Raw genomic sequence first — 24,211 nt, forward strand, 5'->3', positions numbered from 1 at the left:
GTAAAAGTAAAATCTGCAAAAATGGATTCAGATTATGGAGAGATGAGTCTTTTTGTTGGCTGTTCCAGCTTTATTGAAGGAAATTGCGTCAGTTCTGGTTCTAGTGTCTCACTGGATAGCAACAGGATGTGTTGTGTTCTTTAGAGTCTTCACTTCGAGATGGCAAACATTTTTGTCTAGTTTGATTAGCATCTGGTTGCACAGGTTCACATGGTCTGATATCGATGTTTCACTTATGCTTGTCACAGGATTGCACCCCTCTTGCCTGTGACGCATGGAACAAGGTAGGGATCTGTTAGGCTGTATATTACCTTATTGGAAAACTTAGCAAATGCCTGTTCGATTAATAAACAGTGAACTCTCACGTCTTTGAACAGTACTTCAGCAATTTTTTTCCTAGGGGGAAAAAATCACTTGGCCATCATTGTGAATTTGCTCTTTTTTCCCCACTGTAGTGTGATCTCGGAATTGGTATATTTAGTTGGGGGGTGGGTGTGGAGGGCACATAAACCCCACTTTGAAGGGTTTGAAATATTGTCTCGTTTTTGGTTGGCAAAGCGATTTTTTTCCCCCTAGGAAAAAATTTGCTGAAGCGGTCATTCAAAGACGTGACAGTTCGCTGTTTATTGGTTGGAGAACAGGTATTTGCTGGCTAGGTTTTTTGATAAGGTAATAGAAGACCCATTGATTAGCAGTACTAATGGGCAAGGGGGCACTGTATGGTCCCTTTCACCTGGGCTGCAGGACATTCGTCCTGCTATGGGATTTGATATGCAGCTTGTCTTCTGGGCACAGGGGCTGTTCGATCAACAGTTAATCTTGCTTGTTCGTCTGTTGAGCAAGCCTATAATTTCTCTGCAAATAGGAACTTAAAGACTTATGATAACATATGCTCATTGATATCTTGTAATTCTAAATTCTTGGGGAGGAGTGCTGCTGGCATTCTCCTCAATCCATAAATATTTCTTGTGGAGATAGTTTTCTAGATGTTCTAACTGTGCTTCTAATACTACTAAAAAGCACAAATGGTAAAGCATCAGGCCACTTTAATCCCATTTCTTTACCAGTCTTGGCTAATCTTTTTATAGTCTGATTAGCTCTTTCTACTTTTGGAAGCCTAATTTTATTCCTTATGCTTTAGGAAGTTGTATCTCTTGACCAGTAAAATGAGTGCTCTGATCAGATTGTATACAACATGGAACACCAAGGATGAGCTTCTACCCAACCAGAAAAGTCAACAAATAACTAAAAAATATGAACTTTTAACACTTAGGGAAATTCAATAAAGTCCTACTGGAGGACACGAAATGTACCTCGTAGTCTTTGCATTGATTTAATAGTACTCAATACACTACACAAGTATTTACATAATGCTGAACAGCTTCTGAGAGATGAGGTGCACAGTAATCGTTTGATATGTTTTGTCAAGGCATTCTTACCGGACTTCGATGAAGGTGAAGGGGTCCCTGTGATCACTTCCTGAAGATGTCTCATTTGGAGGCATCCTTGAAATCCTTGAGCAGAGAGGTGGCTATATACGCCCAGCAAACCTGCATCTGAGGAGTCTGTATTCCTGGAGGTTTTCGGTACTGGCCCGTCTGCCTTCTGGGTGACTCTGCCCACTGCTGAGCTCATTGAGGTGATCTCTTGGTGGGTGTGGAGAAGCCCAATATTATTGAATCTATACCTTGGAGACCAGACAAAATTATGGCACGACCTGTGAACAAAGTTTTGGGGAAAAGGGGTGCTTTTTATTGGTGCCTTAAGATCACTGAATTATTTGGCACATTCCACCAGATTAGAGGGATTTGATCAAGGACCTCTCAAATACCATCTCTGGATCCATTTCTGAAGTACATCCTCCATGACTTCTCATTTGGCTACCCTGCCATCTATTTGTAATTTTTCCATGAGGTTCATTTTGCATGTAGCCGAAGGAACCTCGAGGGCAGCTGGTTCAGACATTTCTGTTAGGAGGCATACCTGGATGTGCTTATGTGATTTTGTGGAGCCTTTAGTCTTTTTTGTCAATGCTCATTTTAATAGCACATCTTTATTTGGCCCCAAAGTGGAAGACTCATTATCCAGATGTGAGAAGGATGGAAAAGACCCTGTCTGCTGTTGGGTGTATGGTTTTCGACCCCTCAAATCTTTCTAGGCATCAATGAGGCAGTCGAATGATGTGGTTCAAGAAATCCTAGGAATCTTTCCAGGACATGTGGAGGAATCTTCCTCCAGGTGTAGAGGGACGATCTGTAATGGTAGACGCCGGTGGCCTGCAGAACCAGTGGTTCAGAGATTGATTCTTTGACACTCTTCCAGCGTTCCTGAAAGAAGGCCTAACTGTCCTATTCTGGAGGCAATCAAGGGTTGCCTGGCCGTGCGGCAGAGCGCCTGACAAGAAATCATAGATACTTGGGTGCAGAGGATTATTTCCAGAGGATATACAATATCCTTTTCTCTTTCTTCTCAGAGGGCAGCAGCAGCAATTCTAATACAAAAGCTGCTAGAAAAATAATCCAAGAGGTCCTACCAGACCAAATAGAATCCATGACATACTCAAGATTCTTTAGTGCCAATGTAGAGGGGACTAGAGACCAATTCTGGATCTTGGCATCATAAACAAGTCAGTTTGCATCACGTTTCAGATGGTCACTGTTCAGTCTATTCTCCCTTTTCTGGGCAAGGATTACTGGATGTCCTATATAGACCTTCAGGATGCGTACTATTACACAAAGATGAGCAGATGATCCAGGAGGTATTTATGCTTCTGGCTGGGAGCTAGTCATTAACAATTCAGAGATGTTCATCGTGCATACAGCTGCAGTCCTCACAGATGGGTTCTCCTGCCGTCAGGCGGGTCCTCGGTCGGCCGAATTCCAAAGTCTAGGTCCGCGCCGGTTGTCGCTTCTTCCCTGACGTCAGTGCGACAGGGGTATAAAGGAACCAGCCGACGCCATTTTCTTCAGTCTTTCTTGCCGCGCGGTGCCCGAAGCAGAAGCAGTTCGCAAGTGCCGGTCGGCCAGCTCCTGAGATTACGAAAATTTGGAAACCGAAGTCTTCTTAAAAGCTAAGTACCCCATTGGGGAACCCTTTTGAAGACTCTGCGGAGGAGTCCATCCCTTCTGTATCCCCCCCTGAGGATTACTCATTTGGGGAAACTTTGCATACCTTAAGGGAACACTTCCACTTGGGAAGGCCAGGATTATTCTGATTCCAAGAAAAAGGCTCAGGGAATTTCTCTTGCTTCCTCAGCACAGGCCTTTGGCTATACCTCCTGTCTTGGACATCCTAGATGTTTACTCGGAGGCCTGCCTTAACCCGGACTCTCTACCTCCAGCTCCAGTTAAGCCTGACCGGTACTACAGGGTCCCTGACTCGCACCAATTTCTATACAAGAGCCACGCTGCTGACCCAGAAACCATCTCACAGGACCCCAAGGGAGTTAAGGCCTCCATTGCTAAAAATCCATTGCCTTCCGAGAGAGATTCCAGATCCTTAGAAAGGTGGGGAAAAAAGGTATATACCTCGGCTACCTTATCTATGAGGGCCTTGAACTGTCAGTTTCATATGCTAAAATACCAACAGTTTTTGTTATCGCAATTGAAAAGTAAAATGTCACAACCTGAACAACCAGACTTGAAGGAGTTGCAGGACTTGATGCGTAGTGCAGAACAAGTGGGTTAAGCATACCTTACAATGTGGTTTTGATGCTCTAGAGGCCTCATGCAGAGCTTCTGTTACAGGATCAGTCATACGTAGGCATGCCTGGCTTAAGGAACAAGCCCTACCTGATCATGTCAAAGCTAAATTACTAGACGCTCCTCTTCAAAAGGATGTACTATTTGGTGCTAATGCTGAGGAGGTATTAAGGAAAATGGAGGAAAAGGCTAAATCAATGCAAACTGTGAAAGAATGTCTACAGGTTTAACTCCCACGTTTTAGTAGAAATTGGCCTTCCAAAAACTGGTCCTTTCCTGCCACAGACAGACCCCAAAGAGGCAGATACAGGCGCCCCAGGGGCAGAGGACAATCCCAAGGATCGTGTAGAGGCAGACAATGGCAAGCTCCTACACAAAGAGGTGGTGAGGACAACTCGCAATCTATCAGAAAGCAAACCCAATGACTTTCCACTTTGCATGCCAACCAGATCTCAAATGGCAGCCCCCTTGGGAGGAAAGCTGGCATTATTTTCAAAAAATTGGCATATTGTCACAAAGGACAAATGGATCCTGGACATTATAAACAGAGGCTACAAATTCCATTTTCACACCCTTCCAAAAATGAGGCATGCCAAACCTGCCACACAATCAAAGGGCAGAGGCACAAAGGCAAATTACAGATCTCAAACATGAAAGCTATTCAAGAGGTACCTACGCACGAACAAGGTCAAGGGTTTTATTCCATGCTATTTCTGGTGCCAAGGAAGGGAAAAGATTGGAGACCTATTCTGGATCTATCCATCCTAAACACATTTCTACTCATACCAAAATTCAAGATGCTCACTCTACAGCAGCTTCTTCCCATGCTGGGCAAGGAGTCTTGGCTGGTAACATTGGACCTCAAGGAGGCATACCTGCATGTCCCAATCAGACAAAATTGCAGAAGATACCTCAGATTTCTTGCAGGTTCAACTCATTATCAATTCTCTGCATTGCCCTTTGGCTTATCTACTGTGCCCAGAGTATTCACGAAATGCCTGGCATCAGTAATTGCCTACTGCAGACTTCAAGGGATACAAATATCCCTATTTGGACGACTGCCTGATCCAAGCGGACAGCAAACACATCCTTCTGAAACATCTGGCTTGTGTAATAATGTTATTGAACTCTCTGGGATACACAGTCAACAAAAAGAAATAAAGACTAATACCCTCTCGGAAGATAACTTTCCTGGGTGCCAACTTGGACACAAACACCCATATGGCCTACCTCACGCCAGAGAAGCAGGGGCAACTAATCCAATACTTCAGAACACTAGCAAATTGCACCAGGCTTACTGCAAGGAAAATCCTGCAGGCTCTGGGATTCATGGCATCTTGCATCTTACTAATCCCATGTGCAAAGCTGCATATGAGGAAACTACAATGGTACCTGAAAAACATATGGTCTCAACACAGCCACAGTTTGGAAACAATAATACCACTAATCCATGTCTGCAAAAGGAATTTCTGTGGTGGGCTCAAGCATGCCAAACCAAACACAGATCTTCCTTTCAGCAAGCCACAAGCAAATCAAGTCATCACAACAGACTCCTCGGACTACGCCTGGGGGGCGCACATGACAGATCAGTGCATTCAGGGCAAATGGTCCCAAAAAGAAAAGCACCTTCACATCAATCAAAAAGAAATGCTAGCAGAAATAAATGCTATTATAGCTTTCAAGAACTTTCTACAACCAGGTCAACTTTTGATAAGAACGGACAACACCACAGTTATGTGGTACATAAACAAGCAGGGGGGAACACATTCTTACCCCCTATGCAGACTGGCCATGTCACTTTGGAACATGGCCATGGACTTACAAATGGAACTACAAGCACAGTACTTGCCAGGCAAGGAAAACACGCTGGCAGACAACCTAAGCAGGAATATGATAGAGCCACACGAATGGAAGTTGCATCCAAAAGTTTTTACAGAAATAATCCAAGAATGGGGAAGGCCAGACATAGATCTATTTGCCTCCCACAAAAATCATCAATTGACAAAATTCTGCTCAAGGATCTTCCATCCAAAGGCCTGGAGAGTGGACGCTCTCTCTTTCAGCTGGGCATCAGTGACAGTTTATGCCTTCCCACCTCTTCCTCTGCTGCCCAAAGTGCTATTGAAGACCAGAGCAGACAGACCAAAGATGATCCTCATTGCTCCAGACTGGCCAAGACAACACTGGTACCCACTCCTGAGGAGCCTGACTCATTCCCCACCATGGACCCTGCCTCTAATGCCTCTTCTGACTCAACACAGCTTCAAAACTCTTCACAGTCAACTAAAAACACTCAATCTAGCTGCATGGAAGATTCCTTAGCATCACAGCAGGCCCTACTCTCCAAGGAGGTGCAGGATGTCATTTTGGAGGCCAGAAGGCCATCAACTAGAAAAGCTTACTCCGCAAAATGGAAACGTTTTTGTACCTGGAATGAGAAAAAGGGCCAGGATCCTGGAAAACAGCTTTCCTTCTGGCCATCACCTCAGCTCGTAGAGTTTCAGAATTACAGGCTCTCATGGCTGTCCAGCCTTTTATCATCTTCCATCAGGACAGAGTTTCCTTACGCACCAACCCGTCCTTTATGCCTAAAGTGGTATCCAGGGTAGCTTTAAATCAGGCCATACACTTACCTACTTTTTATCCTAATCCTCAAAACAAAGGGGAGAGATTACTACATTCCTTGGACATCCACAGACAACTGCGTTATTTGGACAGAACAAAGCCTTTCAGAAAATCAGAACAGCTCTTTGTGGCCTATGCAGTAGGAGCTCAAGGAAAGCCAATTTCCAAACGGACAATTTCAAAATGGATAGCCCACTGCATACGCTTTTGCTATTCCTTTCATGGCAAAACTGTACCTACAGGCATTAGAACTCATTCCACCAGGGCCACAGCCACCTCTACAGCCTTCCTCAGAGGAGTGCCTACCAAGGATATTTTGGAAGCAGCCACTTGGAGTTCTGTGCATACCTTCTCCAAGCACTACAACTTACCATTATACTCCAAATCTAGAGCAGGCTTTGCCACTGCAGTCTTGCAGGGCATTTTGGCTCCTCCTAGTTCCACCTAGTGCCTACCACCCCTTTCTTAGCTTTGGGATTCTACCCATCTGTGAGGACTGCAGCTGTATGCACGATGAACATAGTACAGTTTTGTACCTACCATAAATGTAGATGTTCGAGTGCTAATACAGCTGCAGTCCAGGTTTCCCTCCCTCCTTCCCCTCTAGGGGTATTCTTTTATGGTGTATTTGCTTGCAACTACTGTTTTTTGATTGTATTGCATTGCATTATTACCTAATTTTATGTATTGCCTTCCTTCTGGGGGCACCTGACAACTGGGGCAAGAAAAACTGAAGAAAATGGCGTCTGCTGGTTCCTTTATACCCCTGTCACACTGACATCAGGGAAGAAGCGACGACAACCGACGCCGGACCTATACTTTGGAATTTGGCCGACCGAGGACCCGCCTGACGGCAGGAGAACCCATCTGTGAGGACTGCAGCTGTATTAGCACTCGAACATCTACATTTATGGTAGGTACAAAACTGTACTTTCTGCCCTTTGGTCTCACCACAGCCCAGAGGATGTTCACCAAATGTATGGCAGTAGTAGCAGCTCACTTGAGACTGCAAGGATTCCGGATATTTCCATATCTAGATGAATAACCCATTACTGCTCCAATTGGGCACCCTTTAATAAGGGCAAATAGATCAAGTTCTCCAGACGTGTTCTCTCCTGAGGATAACCATAAACTAAGAATGTCTCATCTGGAACCAATTCAAAGTTTAGAATTCACAGCAATGCTACTGAACATAGTCAAACATAGCCTCACTGCCTCCCTCGAGTTCATACCATAAGATCACAGATCAGAAAACTAATCTACAGTACCAAGATTTCAGCCTGCTTGGTCCTTCAGGCTCTGGGATCAATGTAGGCGGGAATAACACTAGTACCTTAAGCCAGATTTTACATGAGGATTGTTCAGTGGATGCTAGCCATGCAATGATTAACACTTTACCAGCCCATCTCTACTCTGATTCAAATCACTCGCATGTGCAGGAGAGATCTCAAGTGGTGGATTCAGTCAGATCAGGTTCTACAAGGCCGTCCATTCATTTCCCTCTCAGCCCAAGGCCATAGTGACCATAGATGCTTCCCAGTTGGGGGGGGGGGGGCATTTTCTGGGCAAAACAGTCCAAGGCACTTGGTCTCCCGAAGAGGCCAACTTGCATATCAATGTTCTAGAAATGAGCAGTGCTTTTAGCGTTGCAGGCCCTTCAGGATGTTCTCCCTTTGTGGTCGATTGCAGTTAAGATGGAAAATATGTCAGTAGTTTGGTACATCAACAAACAAGGATCATAGCAATGCACATTCTGGGGAAGTCCAGTGTGATAGCAGATAAGCTGAGCAGCTGCATTCTTCAACTTCACGAGGGGTCTCTCAACAAGAACTTGGCAAAAATTATTTTTCGTCAGTGAGGACAGCCTTGCTGCTATCTTTTTGCTTCTCCCCTAAACAACAAATGCATCAGCTACTTTGCCCTAATCCCCCCCATTGGGGAATCACTGAGGGATGCTCTACTTCACGATTGGCCCTCCGGTCTACTATACACCTATCCCAAAATTCCAACAGATGGCTGCCATGTCGAAGAGCAAAGTCATCCTCATTGCATCTTGCTGCCCTCAACAGATTTGGTTCACCTTCCTTTGGTCTCATTTACCTTACCAACCTTGGATTCTGGATCCATCCCCACGCCTCCTGTCTCACCCAATAGGCATGATCCATCCAGGCATGTCAAACCTAAGTTTGACTGCTTGGCTTACCAAATTCCATTAATAGCCAGACAACCTATTCTCTCTTCCCTATGTTTGACATATACTTATCTTCCCTAAACCTTCTTACACGTAAGCTCTCTTCCAGTAAATGGAAAAGGTTTGTTTAATGGGCACATCAAAATAATGTTGATCCTTTTTCAGCTCTGATGCACGTCATCCCTGAATTTTTGGCCCTACTTTTTAAAGAAGGAGCTAGTTCCTTTACAGTTAAGGTTGTTAGCAGCAATATCGAATTTTCACTTTGGATTTGTAGTTCCTCTGCTGTGTCTCATAAGCTCTGCAAAGCCTCTTTGCGAGGCACTCTTTTAAGACCTCCTTTTAAAGACCCTACTCCCCCATGGTACCTGAATCTGGTACTGCAGGCGTTTACTCATTCCCCCTTCGAACCAGCAGCTATGTGAGACCTTAAATATCTTTATTGAAAAACATTAAATCTAGTAGCCATTACTTCCCCAGACAAATTTCAGAGATTCAGGCCTTAACTTCAAAACCTCCATATTTGATCTTTCACAAGGATGGAGTTGCACTGCGAACCAATGCAACCTTTCTTCCTACAGTGATGTCAGAATCTAATATCAGTCAGTCCATTAATTTGGCAGTATTCTTTCCTAAATTTGCCAACAAAGGTGAATGCATGTTGTACATGTTGCATTTATTGGATGTTCACAGACAATTACGTTTTTACCTACATAGAACAAAAGACATCAGAAAATTGACCAATTGTTTGCTTCATTTGCAGAAGTAAAATGAGAGAGCCTGTATTTCATTTATTTTATAGCAATTGGGTATTACCTTACCAAAACTAGATTCATGTCAATTTCCTCAGTTTTTCCAATATAGAGCGTCCATGGATGATGTATGTGTGGCAGCAATTTGGGCTAATCCCCATACTTTTGTTACTCATTACAAATTGGATCTAGTCTCCAGCGGTAGAACATCATTTGGTTCAATGTTGCTCAGGAATATCCTTCCTTGAGTCCACCAGGGATCTTGGGTAGCTGGAGACTGTCCTGTTAGCTGAGGATAGTATGAAAATCGACATTATCAGATAAACAAGTTATGTACTTACCATAACGTTTCATCTGTGTTGTCCATTTTCATTCTTCCTCAACTCCCCACCCCCCCATCCTTTGAAAACTTCTGGAAGAATGAATGGTTAGAAGACATTACTGTCCTATATACTGAGCTCCAGAAAGTCTTCTCCTTATTTGACAGCATGTGAATCATTCACTCCCCCCATTCTTCCTATGTACTGCAAATATTTCTTTCTAGTAAAATTCCTCAAACAAGATCTGAGTTACTTGGGATTGGTGCATTATGGGTAAGAGAAACTCAAGAGTTTTTGGTTGCCATGAGCTTTAGCAACGGCAGAGTCTGATCCGAGGGATCCGAACCCATTAGTTGAGGAAAAATGAAAGTGGACAACATAGATGGAACGTTAGTTAAGTACATAACCTTTTTACTCCTGAAACTTCTAAACCACAAATTAGTTTTTTCTTTTGCAGGGATATTTTGTACATCAGCTGAAACAGTCATTGAACTAGTTGCTCCTGTGTCAGTAAGAAAAGGAATAGAAGTATTGTTTACCCCAATATTTACATAAGGACCATCTTGACTTACAGCAAAGGAAGGAGCTGTAGCTCTCATCCATGGCTATCCTAATATATATTCTGCCAATTCTGGTGGTTGTCTGGTAGTATTCCGTACATGAGAATTGTTATCATTCTGGTGCATAGGTGCCTGCACCTGTGCAGGATTTGGTGGTGAATGTGTTGTCCTGGGACTGGGCATTTTTTTTGCCAGTGCTGTTGATGGCCATAATTAAAACAAACATATGGTTTTGTGTTGGTTGCCGTGATAATCTTGGGTTGCTTTTGCTGAGATTGATATGATCCTGGTGGTAATTGCATAAATGGGATTCTGAATATCCCAGCTTTACCTCCTCTTCTATGCCCTCTAAGATCAATGTTAAATTGTTGTAAATGTATATCTCTGCTGTTACTTTTCTCTAATAAGGTTGTCTGCTATGTACTGTGCCTGATTAGCAATTTCATGTGTTCCTAAACTCTGTCATCTTAAGCTTACTTTCTAAGTTGGTTTCTGATCTGTGGTGGTAATCCTCCTACAAATGTTGCTGATAACTCACTAATTGCCTCTCCTGTTCATTCAGGCTATTCTGAAAATGCTTAAAATGCATCTGCCATTCTTGAATATTCATCTGCTGTTTCACTTTTCTTTTGTATTATGGCTTTTATTCTGGCCTAGTTGTGTAGGTGGAATGCTATACTAGTTTTCAAAAGATTGTCTCTAGCAACTGTAAATCTAACATATGTATTTTTTGGAATAGCCTCTCCTATTTTAGATTCATCCCATGTTTTTCTAAAGATATCTGGTGGTGATGCTTTTAAGTCAGCTCTGAAATTTTCAGTTGTAGGGTTTTGTAACTGTACATGCCCTTCTAATATTTTATTATATTAGCTGAGTTTGTATAGGAGGGAGTGAAGCTACAAGAGTTTGAAACGTTACTGCTGTCCATAGTCCTACTACTTTTATACTTTGTTCTGCATCACTATCTCTAATCGCTGCTGGATTCAGAACTTCTCGCAATGGGTGCATTTGTACCTTTGAATCAGAATTAGATGGAGACCAGACATCCGATTCCTCAACTGTTTTCTGAGCTGAAGCAGTTGCCCATTAATCGTCTCCATCAATTACTATTGGAAACCGAGTTACAACGTCTTTTACCTTTGAAGCCATGCTGTTTTTCATTTGTTTCATCTTACTGTGTGAATTTGTGTGACTTGAGAATACATGGGCTTTATTTTTTCTACTAGGTCGAATTAACGTTTGTTTTGAACCTGTCACTAGGTGTTGCTGTTGACGTGATCCTGTTTGGTACCCTGAAGTAGAGAGGTATATTAATGTTTTGGAAATAACTTCTGGGAATCGAACATTACTATCTGATGATTTTATATCCACATGTTCCGCTGCTGCTGCACAACTAACTGCATTTTGAGTTTCTAATTGGTTATATGGTGGTGGCAGTACAACTGGCAATGTAACCAGTTGTCATCAGATGAATCTTGTGTTTTATCTGCTGTCTCTGTTTTAAGAGGAAACATCCCCCAGTTCTGCGTTTTACAAGTGACACACTTTCATAAATTGTGTTCTACTAGCTGCCTGCAGCTGTGTTTTTAATCTAGCCAAATTGAATTTTAACTGTTTAGCAATTGCTTGCTTTTCAATAATTCTTGCCAGTCATTAAAAGCTGACCAACAAGAAACTGGTCTCTTATTACCGTGTTGCTCAAGTCTTTTTTTTTTTTTTTTTTTTTTTTTAGAATTTCTAATATTTTTTTTAATATCAAAAGTCCCCTTTTCTGGAAGTTTTAAAGCGTTGTCATTACTTGCTAGTTCTACCTTATCTATACAGATATCTACAAGTTTCTCTACTCTTTTCATCAAATATGTATTTTGCCGGAGTTCCCTTCTGTTTTTTGATTGCAGTATTATTTACCCCATTATCAAAAATATACTAAGATACTACCCTAATATTAATCACAAATCCTGGCACTTTCCCAGCAGGCTGAAAACAGTACTGTTAGAGTGAGGGTATTCTTAATGAATTCACTGTAGTACATTAAGGTAGAATAATAGGCCTGAAAATAGTGTCAGATTGTATTTTCATGTATGCATTTAGTTTCCAGGAAAGGCAATTCATCAGAAAGGAAAGATAAAGCATGAGATGTGCAGAAATACAGAATGTTCCTATCTCAAGGGAAAGATGACTTGCGATGGACTGATAAGGCACATGCAAGACAAGGCTTGGGAAACCAAGGCTGAAGAGACGTGTTAAACATTGCAGGGTTTTTGATGATATGAGAACATGCTTCAGATTGTCGGGGAAGTGCGTTCGGACTGACATACAGAAAAGATCAAATATCCAAGAATTCCAGAAAGGAAGTTAGCTTTTGGACTGCAGAACAGACACTCAGGCTGGAGTACAGAAGTCAGGTTAAATATTCATACGAAGACTTATTTCAGTAGCTATTATTCAGGAGAATCAAAGCACACCTGCAGAAACTTTGGATACATTTATCAGCACTGTTATCCAGCATTCCAGGATTTTTGCAGACTGTTATTGTTTATCAGCATTGTTATTAAAGACAGTATTCGGTATCATGAACATCTAATAACGCCTTATTAACTGAACTACAGTGTTTGCAGAATTCATTCTGAAAAGTACCAAAGACTTGGCCCATAAAGGAGAGACTGGCACCTGTTCAGCACAAGTTTGAGTAATTAACAGATAGACTTTCATTCAAGTTGTTTCCAGTTAATTCCAGTATACTACAGTCTTTTCAATTCTTTCAAATTACCTAGGTCTTGATGCTTAACTAGGAGCCAAACTCTGTATTCCTGGCTCTTTCCCAGTAAGTCAAATACCCCCCCCTCCAAAAAATATTGATAAATATTGCAACTATAATTAGATACGTACTTCTATGTGGTGCTTTATCAGCAGCTGCTACCCTAGCGGTTTTCCAGTTGCCGAACACTACAACTGTGTGTTTACATACACCTCGTGATTTGATCAACATACTTGTCACATTTGGAAACCTCTACCTTGTGCTTAATCAGCAGCCGCTATTGTGGCACTTTGCCAGCATCCAAGCACTACTACTAACGCTTGCCAGCTCTGTCTTGCGCTTAATCAACAGCTGAACACTGCTATGTATTTCATGCACATCATGATTAGTCTGACACACACACCACACTCGACACTTGTACGTAGCATTTAAACAATGGCTGCCACCCTAGCACTTTACTAGCTACCAAGAACTATCACTAGTTGCATTCATACCATTTCCGAATCCAGACATAACATATTCAAAGGAAGGCCAAAGTCTGCCTCAGTATAGACTAGAAAATGTATTAGTTGAAGTCTACATCACAGGAAAATGCTTTTTCTAGCAGTCATCAATTTGGAAACGCTCAGAGCAGTAGACAGTTGTGTGACCGCCATAAAAAAAACAAGTTTTGAGGCTGTTAGTATTCTCTCATAGGTTCATAGGTTCATACTAGGCTATCTGCCCTAGGGCATTTATAAGCCTAGCCAGAGTGTGTTTGGCTTTCGCCACCCATTTTAAAATAATTTTGCTATGCCCTTTTTCGAGGTTAGTATACTGTGCCTCTGTCTAACAGTGACACAGAAGTGATACCCGGGGTAAACCTACGATCTCCCATCCACTCATCAAGATTCCTCTTGAAGAGAGTCAATGAGGGACTCTGCCTAACCTGGACTGGGATTTTATTCCAGAGTGAAGGGAGCCTTTGGGTTATGAATCTGTCCCTCCAGCATGTCCTATTTATTTCAGTGCTGAGGTTCAAGTCTCTCGTAGCTCGATGGGATTTGGATTTTCTGAGATGCAGCATGTCCATTAATTCGGGTTGGACATGGCTTTACGTCGGGTACAGATCGCCTCTGAGCAGGCGGTATGCCACTGAGTAGAGCTGGAGTTTCTTTAACCGGGCAGCATATGGCATCTGTTTGAGCCCTTTGATCCTCTTGGTGAGGTACTTTTGGGGTCTTTCCAGTTGCTGCAGGTGTCTGGTAAGGTACATCCCAAAAGGGCATTGTACTCAATTATGGGCCTGATGAGGGATGAGTAGAGGCGATGACCTCCCTGATCTAGATGTGAATCCCTTCATGATTAGGTGGGCTATATAAAATGTTTTTCTAACCACTTTGGCCACATGGTTGTCAAATGAGAGATTGCTATCAACTTGGGTCCCCAGGTCCCTAATTACTACTTCTGTACTTAATGGATTACCACCTATGTGGTAATTTGTGGGCACTTTGTTTATGCCAAAGGGGATGACTATACACTTTTTGGCGTTTAGCTTGAGGCCATGGCTCTGGCACCAGTTGTCTGTTTCTATGAGGCCCTTTTGGAGGATGCTTGTGTCGGCTGGAGTGTCGATTATGGCGCCCAGTTTGCAGTCATCTGCAAACTTGGTCAGCCACAGTCCTTCCGTGTTGGCCTGTATCTCCGAGAAATATATACCGAACAAGAGAGGTCCCAGGACTGAGCCTTGTGGGACGCCACTTGTAACTGGTTTGGAGTCTGACATGGCTCCAGCAATTCTAACCATGTGGGTTCTATCCTTGAGCCAGTTTGCAACCCATCTAGTGACATAGGGGTTTATATTTAAGCTGGTGAGCTTATCTATAATGCCCGAGTGGGGTATTGTATCAAAGGCTTTTGCGAGGTCCAGGTAGGCTGTGTGGACCACCTTCCCCTTGTCAATGGCCTTGGTGACTGTTTCAAAGAAATCAACCAGGTTTGAGGCAGGATCTGCCCTTAAAGCCAAACTGGGTAGGATCTAGTGTCTGTAGGTCCCCAATATCTTTATTTATGAGGTCCATGATGATCCTTTCCATAGCTTTGTAGACCAAGCTAGTCAGGCTTATGGGGCGATAGTTTCCAGGATCCGTTGAGGCACCACCTTTGTGGAGAGGGACCACTGTTGCTGTATGCCACTCTTTGGGTACATATCCTGTAGTAAGGCTGAGATTGAACAGTAGTTTTATGTTTGGGTTTAGCTCTTCTTGGAGTTCATGTAGGACGCAGCCCGGGACACCGTCTGGTCCCATTGATGCTGTGTTTTTTGCTTTGGAGAGGGCAGCTCTTACCTGAGCATCTGAGATGTCAGGGGGGGATCAGCTGAGTCTGCTATCCTTTAGCAAATTCATTCTGCTCCTAGTGTTTTTCCAGAGTCTCAGAAGAGAATGTACCCTCCTTCCATGCACTGCCATTTGTGGGTATACCTCTGTAGAATAATAGGCAGATTAAAAAGCTGTTCAAATCCTTTGTTTCTGGTAAGACTGGTGAACCCGTGTGGGGGGGGGGGGCATAATATAGCTGGATCAATCCATAGTGTTTTGACACCATAAATTCATTAGACCTTGGATTGGTGCTGTTAAATAGCATTTTACAGGACAAAGGCTTGTTGATCAGCATCCATTTCTGACATCCATGCAGCAGAGCGGTGCCTGTCGAATGTCTGAAAACCACAATTCTGTCCTTTGGAGTAAATATGAATCTCGTGTGTGTGTGTGTGTGTGTGTGTGTGTGTGTGTGTGTGTGTGTGTGTGTGTGTGTGTGTGTGTGTGTGTGTGTGTGTATATATATATATATATATATATATATATGTGTATATATGTGTGTGTGTGTGTGTGTATATATATATATATATATATATATATATATATATATATATATATATGTATGTGTGTGTATATATATATATATATATATATATATGTATATGTATATATATATATATATGTATATATATGTATATATATATATATATATATATGTGTTATATATAGTGTGTGTGTGTGTGTGTGTGTGTATATGTATATATATATATATATATATATATATATATATATATATATTATGTATATATGTATATATATATGTGTGTGTGTGTGTATATATATATATGTATGTATGTGTATATATATGTATATATATATATGTATGTATATATCTGAAGTTTCATTATAATGTCATAGGTAAGTACTAGGCTAGCTGCCCCTGCAGGCCATTTTAAGCCTAGCCAGTTCTTTTTTGTGCTTGAATTTACCTATCCCATTTGGTTAGAGATTGGCCTTACCCCATTCCATGGTCGATAATTAGATGTATATTACCCTAATGAGAATAACTGGATCATACCACAGATAATTTGAGAGGACACATGCATGGGATAAAGCATTTAGTAGCTGCCTCTGTCCATTAGTAGTACAGGAGGCAGTCCTGAGATAAATGTTCCGTTTCCCACCCATAGATCCAAATTGCACTTAAATATGGACAGGGATGAACTTTGTGTGGATGGGGAGTCTGTTCCAGAGCAGCCATGTCCTCTGGAAGATTCATCTATCCATCCAAATCAATCTGTTGCAGAATTGGCTTGTACCCCTAGACGGAGTATTTGTGATGCCGTTTGATTTTCAGATGTGTAGTAAGTCTGTCAGTATTGGGTTGTAGGATGGCTTTTATGCCAGACATGGGTCATCCCTCAGCAGTCTGTAGGGTACTGAGTATACTGACAGGGCTTTGAGTCGGTCCATGCAAGATGTGTTGTTCAGGCTTTGTATCTTTTTATTACAGTATTTTGATGACACTTCAGTTGTATGTGTGTGGGCAGACACATGTCAAGAAGGAAACTATTATGTGATTGGCCTAAGCAGGGTAAAGGGAGACAGTGGAATCACTAAATGTAGACACAGTCCCTTTGTTTATAATTGGCGCAATGTAGAATTACTTTCTTACAGCAATAGACACATGTTGGTCATATGGTAGGTCACTGTCCACATAAATTTCCAATTCCCGAACAACTGGATTAACTCTTAGGAGCATATTGTTAATGTGGTAGTTCCCTGGGATAGATAACTTCCCTAAAGGTACTGTAATGCATTTTTTGGCATTTAGTTTCAGTCCATGATTTTGGCACCAGTTATTTTGAACAAACCTTCCTGCAGGATGGAAAAGTCATTTGGGGATTCAGTGACTGCTCCTGGCTTGCGTCTTCTGCCAACTTAGTCAGACAGAGCCCTTTGATATTTAGCAGCTACTTTTCTGAAGTAAAAGCAAACAGGAAAGGTCCAAGCACTGAAACCTGGCAGAATGCACTGGTGATGGTCTTTATGGAGGTAAATTCCCTTTTTTATTTCCTGCATCTTATCTGTGAACCAGTTGGCAATCCAGTAGGTTTATTACCAGTTTATTTAGCTTTTCTACTATGCCTGAGTGGGGAATTGTCAAAAGCTTTGGCCAGGTTTTGTCTTGGAGTGTTTGTTTCTCTTTGTTTACTGCAAGCTTGGAATCAGTATATGGGTGGTGCAGTCATGCAGTGGTTAATGTTGCTTCACAGCAACTGTTTCCCCTGTCAAATTCTTGGTTGGGGTACCTACTGTGAGGAGTCTGCATGTCCTCCCTGTATTTGCGTGGGTTTCCTCAGGGTGCTGAGACTTCCTCCCATATTCCAAGACGTGGCTGGAGCATTTCTCCCTGGGCCTCCGCTGAAAACGGGCTTTGTCCCAGTCAATTTCCCAGTAAACAAATGTTAAATCAAATATATAAGCTGCATAAGTATGCAGCATAACCCCCCTTGATTTGCAGTATTGCCTCACTGTTCTATTAGGGAGCAACAATGAGCCATGGGCAACTGATACCCACTCCATGTGACTAAACGCTGCAGCTGTAACATCCACTTCAGGACTGTGTGCGTGTAATATATATATTTTCTCCCCATGTGTTCCACCAACTTCAGAGTGCCCTTTGTACTATATAATAGATATGCAAGTTTTCACCATATTACAAAGTCTGTGAAAAGTGCCAGCCACACTATAATGACTTATTAATGCCTTATTTCTCTCATCTCTTTCTAAGAGTTCTAGCTGCTTTCCTTGGAAACCTCATTAATTTATCTACTCAAATAAGTTTAAAATGATAGTATGCTTCTTTTCATAAAAAACTCATTAGTGGGTCTCAAGAAGTGGGTCTGATGGAGCATGCATACGCATTAACTCGTACACTAATGCTGTAAGCTATTAATTAGGCAAGTGCAGGAGCATTTGTTTGGAAGCACTGGAGTCTTGGATCTCACTCTCTCTCATACATATATATATATATATATATATATATATATATATATATATATATATATAGATATATAGATATAGATATATATATATATATATATATATATATATATATATATATATATATATAGAGATATAGATATAGAGATATATATATAGAGATATAGATATAGATATATATATATATGTGTATATATATATATATATATATATATATATATATATATATATATATATATATATATATATATATATAGGCTTTTGGAAGGAAGTAATTGATCTGTTTCACCAAACAGAGTTCACTTTGAAGATCTACAATACAGCCAGGTGTTCATGTGTGCTGCATCTCCTGGGAATACATATGTAAATGAGGTACTTAAGGCCACCTGTCCTAGGAATTTAGCTTCAGTATTGTCAGTTATTTAACCACTTGCGGAAACTTGGTATCTAGATCATCCAGTGGAATTCACTATTTTAAGAATGATTATTTGAACTGTCATGCACACTGTTTTGTAGTAGTACTGTGTTTGAGACTAGCAGAGATTTCGTGCACCAGTGCAGAATACTATGCCTTTCAACATATCTAACTGGCATTAAAAGGATGACAAAACATACAGTATTAGTCGGAACAAGCAGAGTAATAGCCACTGAGTTAGGAAGGCATTGTGAATTAATGGAAGTCTGTGTTATGGAAAAATGCTCCTTGTAGCCATCACTTTGGCTTAGAAATTTTTTCCTCCTGTGTTTTGAAGTAGGATGGATTTCCATGATAATTATTTAAAGCATTGATTTGACTTCTGTTTTTATTTGACAGGGTGCTGGTGTGGAAATTTATCCTGGTAGTACTTGCCAACTTATCGGCAATGGCATACATCATTGCAGGGAAGGAATCCTTATCAAAGTAAGTATCCATATCTAATTTTTTTTTTATAAATTTGTCAAAGGGATTGGTGTCCACATTGGCACATAGATTGCACAGCTGTTTAGATACCCATTCCAGGTCTGCAATCTTGTTGACAAAGCCTCAAGCTTATGAGAGACAATGCACTTTGTGGTTACTACCCTTTTGGCCATGTCAGTCTCGTAGAGGAATTATTGCTAACAAAGCATTAAAGTCACTTAATATGACAGTACAATGTTAGTGATGTAGGACTGTTCCCAAGGCATTGTTAGTTTTATCAAAGCCATATAGTTGGTCCTACCTGCATTCTTCTGAGTATTCTCCCAATATTTCACATACAAAGATACAATAGAGTTTTATCTTTCTGTTGGAAAAGGTGAGCTGAATATCTTAAAAATAAATTACAGAGCACTATATCTGCAAAAGATTCTTCACTGTTTCTCAGATTAATCTTTTATCAACAGACAATCTCTATTTAGTATTTGATAAGATAAGTGGACTGGTTCAGAGATCCTTTTCAGCCATGACCCATTGTAGTATGCATCTCTTTGTTCACCAACTTAGTCCCACTAAGTCAGTGTCCTCCTCCAAGAAGTATCCGTATTGACTAGGGAAAATTTGGCTAGAACACTGGGAAACTTTCCGTACTCTTGTCTTATTTTGCATCACAACCACTGTGTGGCATTGGAGGGCTATTGCTGACTTAATTGTGAGAAATCCATCATGGAGGATGCCATTAGAAATGTAGAGGTATGTGTTTTGGAAGAAACACAGAGGTGACAAACTATTGGAAGTGAGGAAATTATTGTAACAGAGTTGGAAGGAGGTGGATTTACCAGCACAGTATTTACTGAATTTGATGAAGCAAAGTGAACCAGGAAATTGAGTAGAAGCGAGCTGGAGCATAGTTGATCATATTACAGTAGCAGAAGAAATTAGAGTTTTGACAGAAAAAGTAGTGGATTTTGGAGATAAAGGAGCAGGAAATACTAGTGTGTTTGATTGTGGAGTAACTAGTTTTGTGTCGCACATCGGCAACAGGATAAGAAAAATCTTGTGTTGATGCCATAAGAATGGGAAGTCGAGCAGCTGTAGGTTGTAAGTGAGCAACTCTGAACTAAGAATCATGTGGTAAGAATAAAAATAAATGGAATTTTGCTTAATTAGATGTGTTTAGGGCAATATAATTAATACATTTGGGCACTGAGGACTTTAAAGTGACGTTTGAAACATTTTATTTATTAGAAAAGTTTGTGTCTTAAGGCAGAAGGAAAACAAGAGGCTATACCATGGAAGCATACACGCGCACACACATGCGTGCACACTTGTGTGTGTGTGTGTGTGTGTGTGTGTGTGTGTGTGTGTGTGTGCGCGAGTTTGTATGTATATTGCACTACAGCTTAAAAAGGAAATGCATGTAGTTTTTCAGAACTGCTGACAATGACTGTTTAAACAAGTATATGATATAAAATAGGTGTTTGTAAAAAGTTTGTGAACTTGAAGTGGGAATTGTTGGCAATAATCCATGTGATAGAAGGAAGAGTGCAGCATGTTCAAACTGTAATAAACAGTAATGGAAAGAGAACAATTGGGATATACTGGGGCCAGCCAAAGGTCTTTGCTTTTTAAATGGAGATGGCAGGCATTTAGTACAGGACTAAGATACGGGCAATGTGGAGAGGGGGGAAAACTAAAATTGTATGCCAAAGTGTAGCAAATATATGACCAAGGGCATTTTTGGTGTCGTTGCCCTGTGTTACATGAGCAACAGTAGCTTAAGAAAGTACTAGAAATTGCAAAGAGTATGAGATGGATACGTATATGGAAGAAAATATACAAGAACCATATAACTTCAGAAGAAATGGAGTTAAAAATTAGGAAAAATGTTAAGGAAGAGAATGGGTATGGACTAATGGGAATTAGGGAAGGAGAGGAGGAGATTTTGACAGGGGAAGAACAAGAACAATATAATAGTCGGTAAGAAATTTATGAAAAAGGAAATAACTTAAAAAGTAAAAAAAACAATGAAAATGAAAGGATAATGTAAAGATACTAATTGTTGATGTGAAAATAGCAGGCCTAATAGTAACTGAATGGAGTAAGAAGGCGAAAGCAGAACTTCTGTTAGATACAAGATGTATTAAAGAGAAAAAGGGTTGAACTGAGGCCTTATGGGGGGAAAAAGGTCGGTCAAAAATTAATGTTATAAGGATTTTGATAAGAAATGAAGAAATTAAATGTAATGCTAATATCATATAGGATGGCAATATGTGATATAAGAAAATAAAAAAGACATGCAAGAATTTGAATTCTTGCATGCACAAATATGACAGGAAAATAAGGTATTTTTGATGTGTTTTAGTTTGATAAGGGTGACTTCCCATCTTCCATAAATGAGTTAGTGACACAAGATGTGAAAGTAGTAAAGGTTTATAGGTAGGAATGAAAAAAGAATGGACATATTTGGAGAGAGATTTAAAACTAAAGTAGATAATGTAATGGGTTTTAATGGAGTGGAAGGAATAGGACGAGGTTTGGAAATTTCAGAGCTTTCTGGTCACAGATCTGTGTGGGCAAGAATAGTTGAGAATAAAGACTTAAAAGAAAGACAAGGAATGAAAATGCTAACTGGTGAGGTTAGTATGGCAAAAGAAATGAAGCTGTAGTGAGAAATTATGGGAAGAACACATGACGGTGAGGGAATTTTATGAAAATTGGTCTGTATGGTGGGTAGTGTTTGAAGAAGAATACAAACATTTTGTTTTTTATATTTTTATAATGGTAGAAACAAGAATGAAATTGAAGAAATTCATAAAGAAACTGAGAAAAAATAGTTGTATTGCAAAAACAGAGATTTAAAAATATGTTGTGACAGTGATCTTAAGATAACAAGGAGGGGTATCGCCTTATATAGGAAAACAACAGAAGGAAGAACAAATTTAGTAGTAGATAAAGTAGTGTAAGATGTAAAAAGAAGTATTTGATGTAATATGAGATTTGTAGATAAAATATATGAGAAGGAAGAAGTTTAGAAATTGGAATGGTGTGGTAAAATATCTGAAAGTACTAAAGCAGAACTCAAAAAGATTGCAAGGAAGAAATGCAGGCAATAATAGGGATAAGAGTCGGCACCAGGATTAGATGGACTAAGTTATGAGTTTCATAGTCAAATGGTAATAAAAGAAAATGTGGGTTTTCTGTGAAATATTAAATGAATTGTTAGATAAGGGGATAGTGCAGGAAGAAGTATGCAGAGGGGTGATGAGATTTATACAGAAGAGGGGTTAAAGGAAAGATGTTGGAAACTAACAATCTATAACTTTGGAGAGTACTTTTTATAAAACAAAATTGAGAATAATACAAAAATTGATGCAATAAGTGTTGAGCATAGTATACAAAGTGGTATGTTTGATGTAAAAAGGAGAAAAGTAAAGGAGAGGAGTATGATTTTGCCAGAAAAGTGAGGTAAGTGTGGTCCTTTATAATATGGAGAGGGCATTAAGTCATGAGGTAGTGTGTGAAATTTTAGAAGCACGTGGAATAAGTTAAAAATAGTGGAAGTTACAAAATCTTTTTATAAAAATGAATGCGTGAAAGTAATGGTAAATGGATATATTGTAAAAACAGATGAGGGTAATAAGGGGAATTGTACAGAACTGTCTCTTCAATATGTATATTTTTTCTAGTGATAAATGCAGTTATTCTAACATTTGTTAGAAATTAATCAAGCATGTTGGCAGATAAGCAAATTGTTGCATCTATGTTTGTTTTGTATAGATTACTGTAACAAAAAATAAGAGGATGGAAGAATAAAAGGATTATAAGAAGTGAAAAGTTATTTAACGAGGTGAGTTTCAGATTGAATAAAGGAAAAATTAGGAAGTTTGGTGAAATAAAGGTGACTGGAATTTATACTAGGAAGGAAATTTTAATGTACTGGGAATTATGATTGGGAAATATGAAAACATTCTTAATGGAACTGGAGAAAGTACAATTAATTGCATAGTGGAAAGGTTTTAATGCATCATATAATGAAAAAGGTATATTCGTTAGCTACGTAGATTTTTGGGAAACTCGCTTGTGTTAGTGAAGTTAGTTTCCAGGAAAAATGGAAAAGAAATTCCTAGAAATATCATTCAGGTTATATGGGGTTCAAGACTGAATACTATTAAAGTGGAATAACACACAATAAAGAAGGGCGTTGGATCTGCAAAAAATGTTAAGTACACCTATTTTGAGTTTAGTGTGATAAACAGAGAATAAAATGGTGGAAAAAAATAGTGTTGAGATTTAGAAGCAAGTAAAAGGGATGAAAAGATTATGGAAAGAAAGGAATATCTAAACAGTTAATATAAATTAAAATTTGAGTATTGAGAAAAGGAATGAATGGTATGAAAATTATTTAAAAAATTTTCATGCATGTCCATGGAGTGATTTATTAGATTATAGAAATGCAAAACAGCAAAGAAGGAAAAGGTCTGAATATTTCTATGAAGCTGGGCACTTTTTGTGGAGAATTTTGTAAAACAAGGGGAGTATGAAAAATGAAGCAGAAGGAAAAAAAGTTACGATTGCAAGATAGAAAGTGTATAGAATGCAAAATCAATGTCTTTTTGGGAAAGATTTAAAAATGTATATAGGTAAGAGGGTTTCAAGGAAGTAAATATGGTAAGGATACTGTATGGTAAACATGAAAAAGGAACGGGGAATTGATTAAAGGGTTAAAATATTTGTTGCACTCTGGATATTGTGGAAAAGGTGCAAAGGACTCTTGTAACAAAACTAGAAGGATGAAGGTGTGTTTGCCAAAATAAGAAAATGATTGTGGAAAAAGCATTAGGATAGATGAAACTGAAGAAAATGTGAATGGAAGATGTATGCACAAAAATCGTGTTCATTACCGATGATGAAATTGTAAAAATAATTGGATATGGGGATGCAAAAATATATAAATGTGTAAATGTATATTTAAATCAACCCCCTACTATTCTCTCTGGGTGTCAGATTTTTTAAATCCCCCTTTGTTACCCCTAACATGAGCAGATGGGAGATCAGTTTAACATCTCATCCAAAAATAGACTTTATTATTTTGTGTAT

At 39.9% G+C, this 24,211-nt stretch overlaps 1 protein-coding gene across 1 annotated transcript in view; it reads left to right on the forward strand.

Annotated features, from left to right (window-relative positions):
• Positions 1–24,211, forward strand: part of SHCBP1 (SHC binding and spindle associated 1) — a 499,020-nt gene that overhangs the window by 354,603 nt on the left and 120,206 nt on the right. The window contains exon 16 of the mRNA XM_044081658.1: positions 19,028–19,114. Coding sequence (XP_043937593.1) covers positions 19,028–19,114 — 87 coding nt within the window. The remainder of the gene's footprint in view (positions 1–19,027; positions 19,115–24,211) is intronic.

This window comes from Protopterus annectens, chromosome 8.part1, assembly GCF_019279795.1.
Source record: "Protopterus annectens isolate FY-2018-M chromosome 8.part1, PAN1.0, whole genome shotgun sequence".
Classification (NCBI taxonomy): domain Eukaryota; kingdom Metazoa; phylum Chordata; order Ceratodontiformes; family Protopteridae; genus Protopterus; species Protopterus annectens.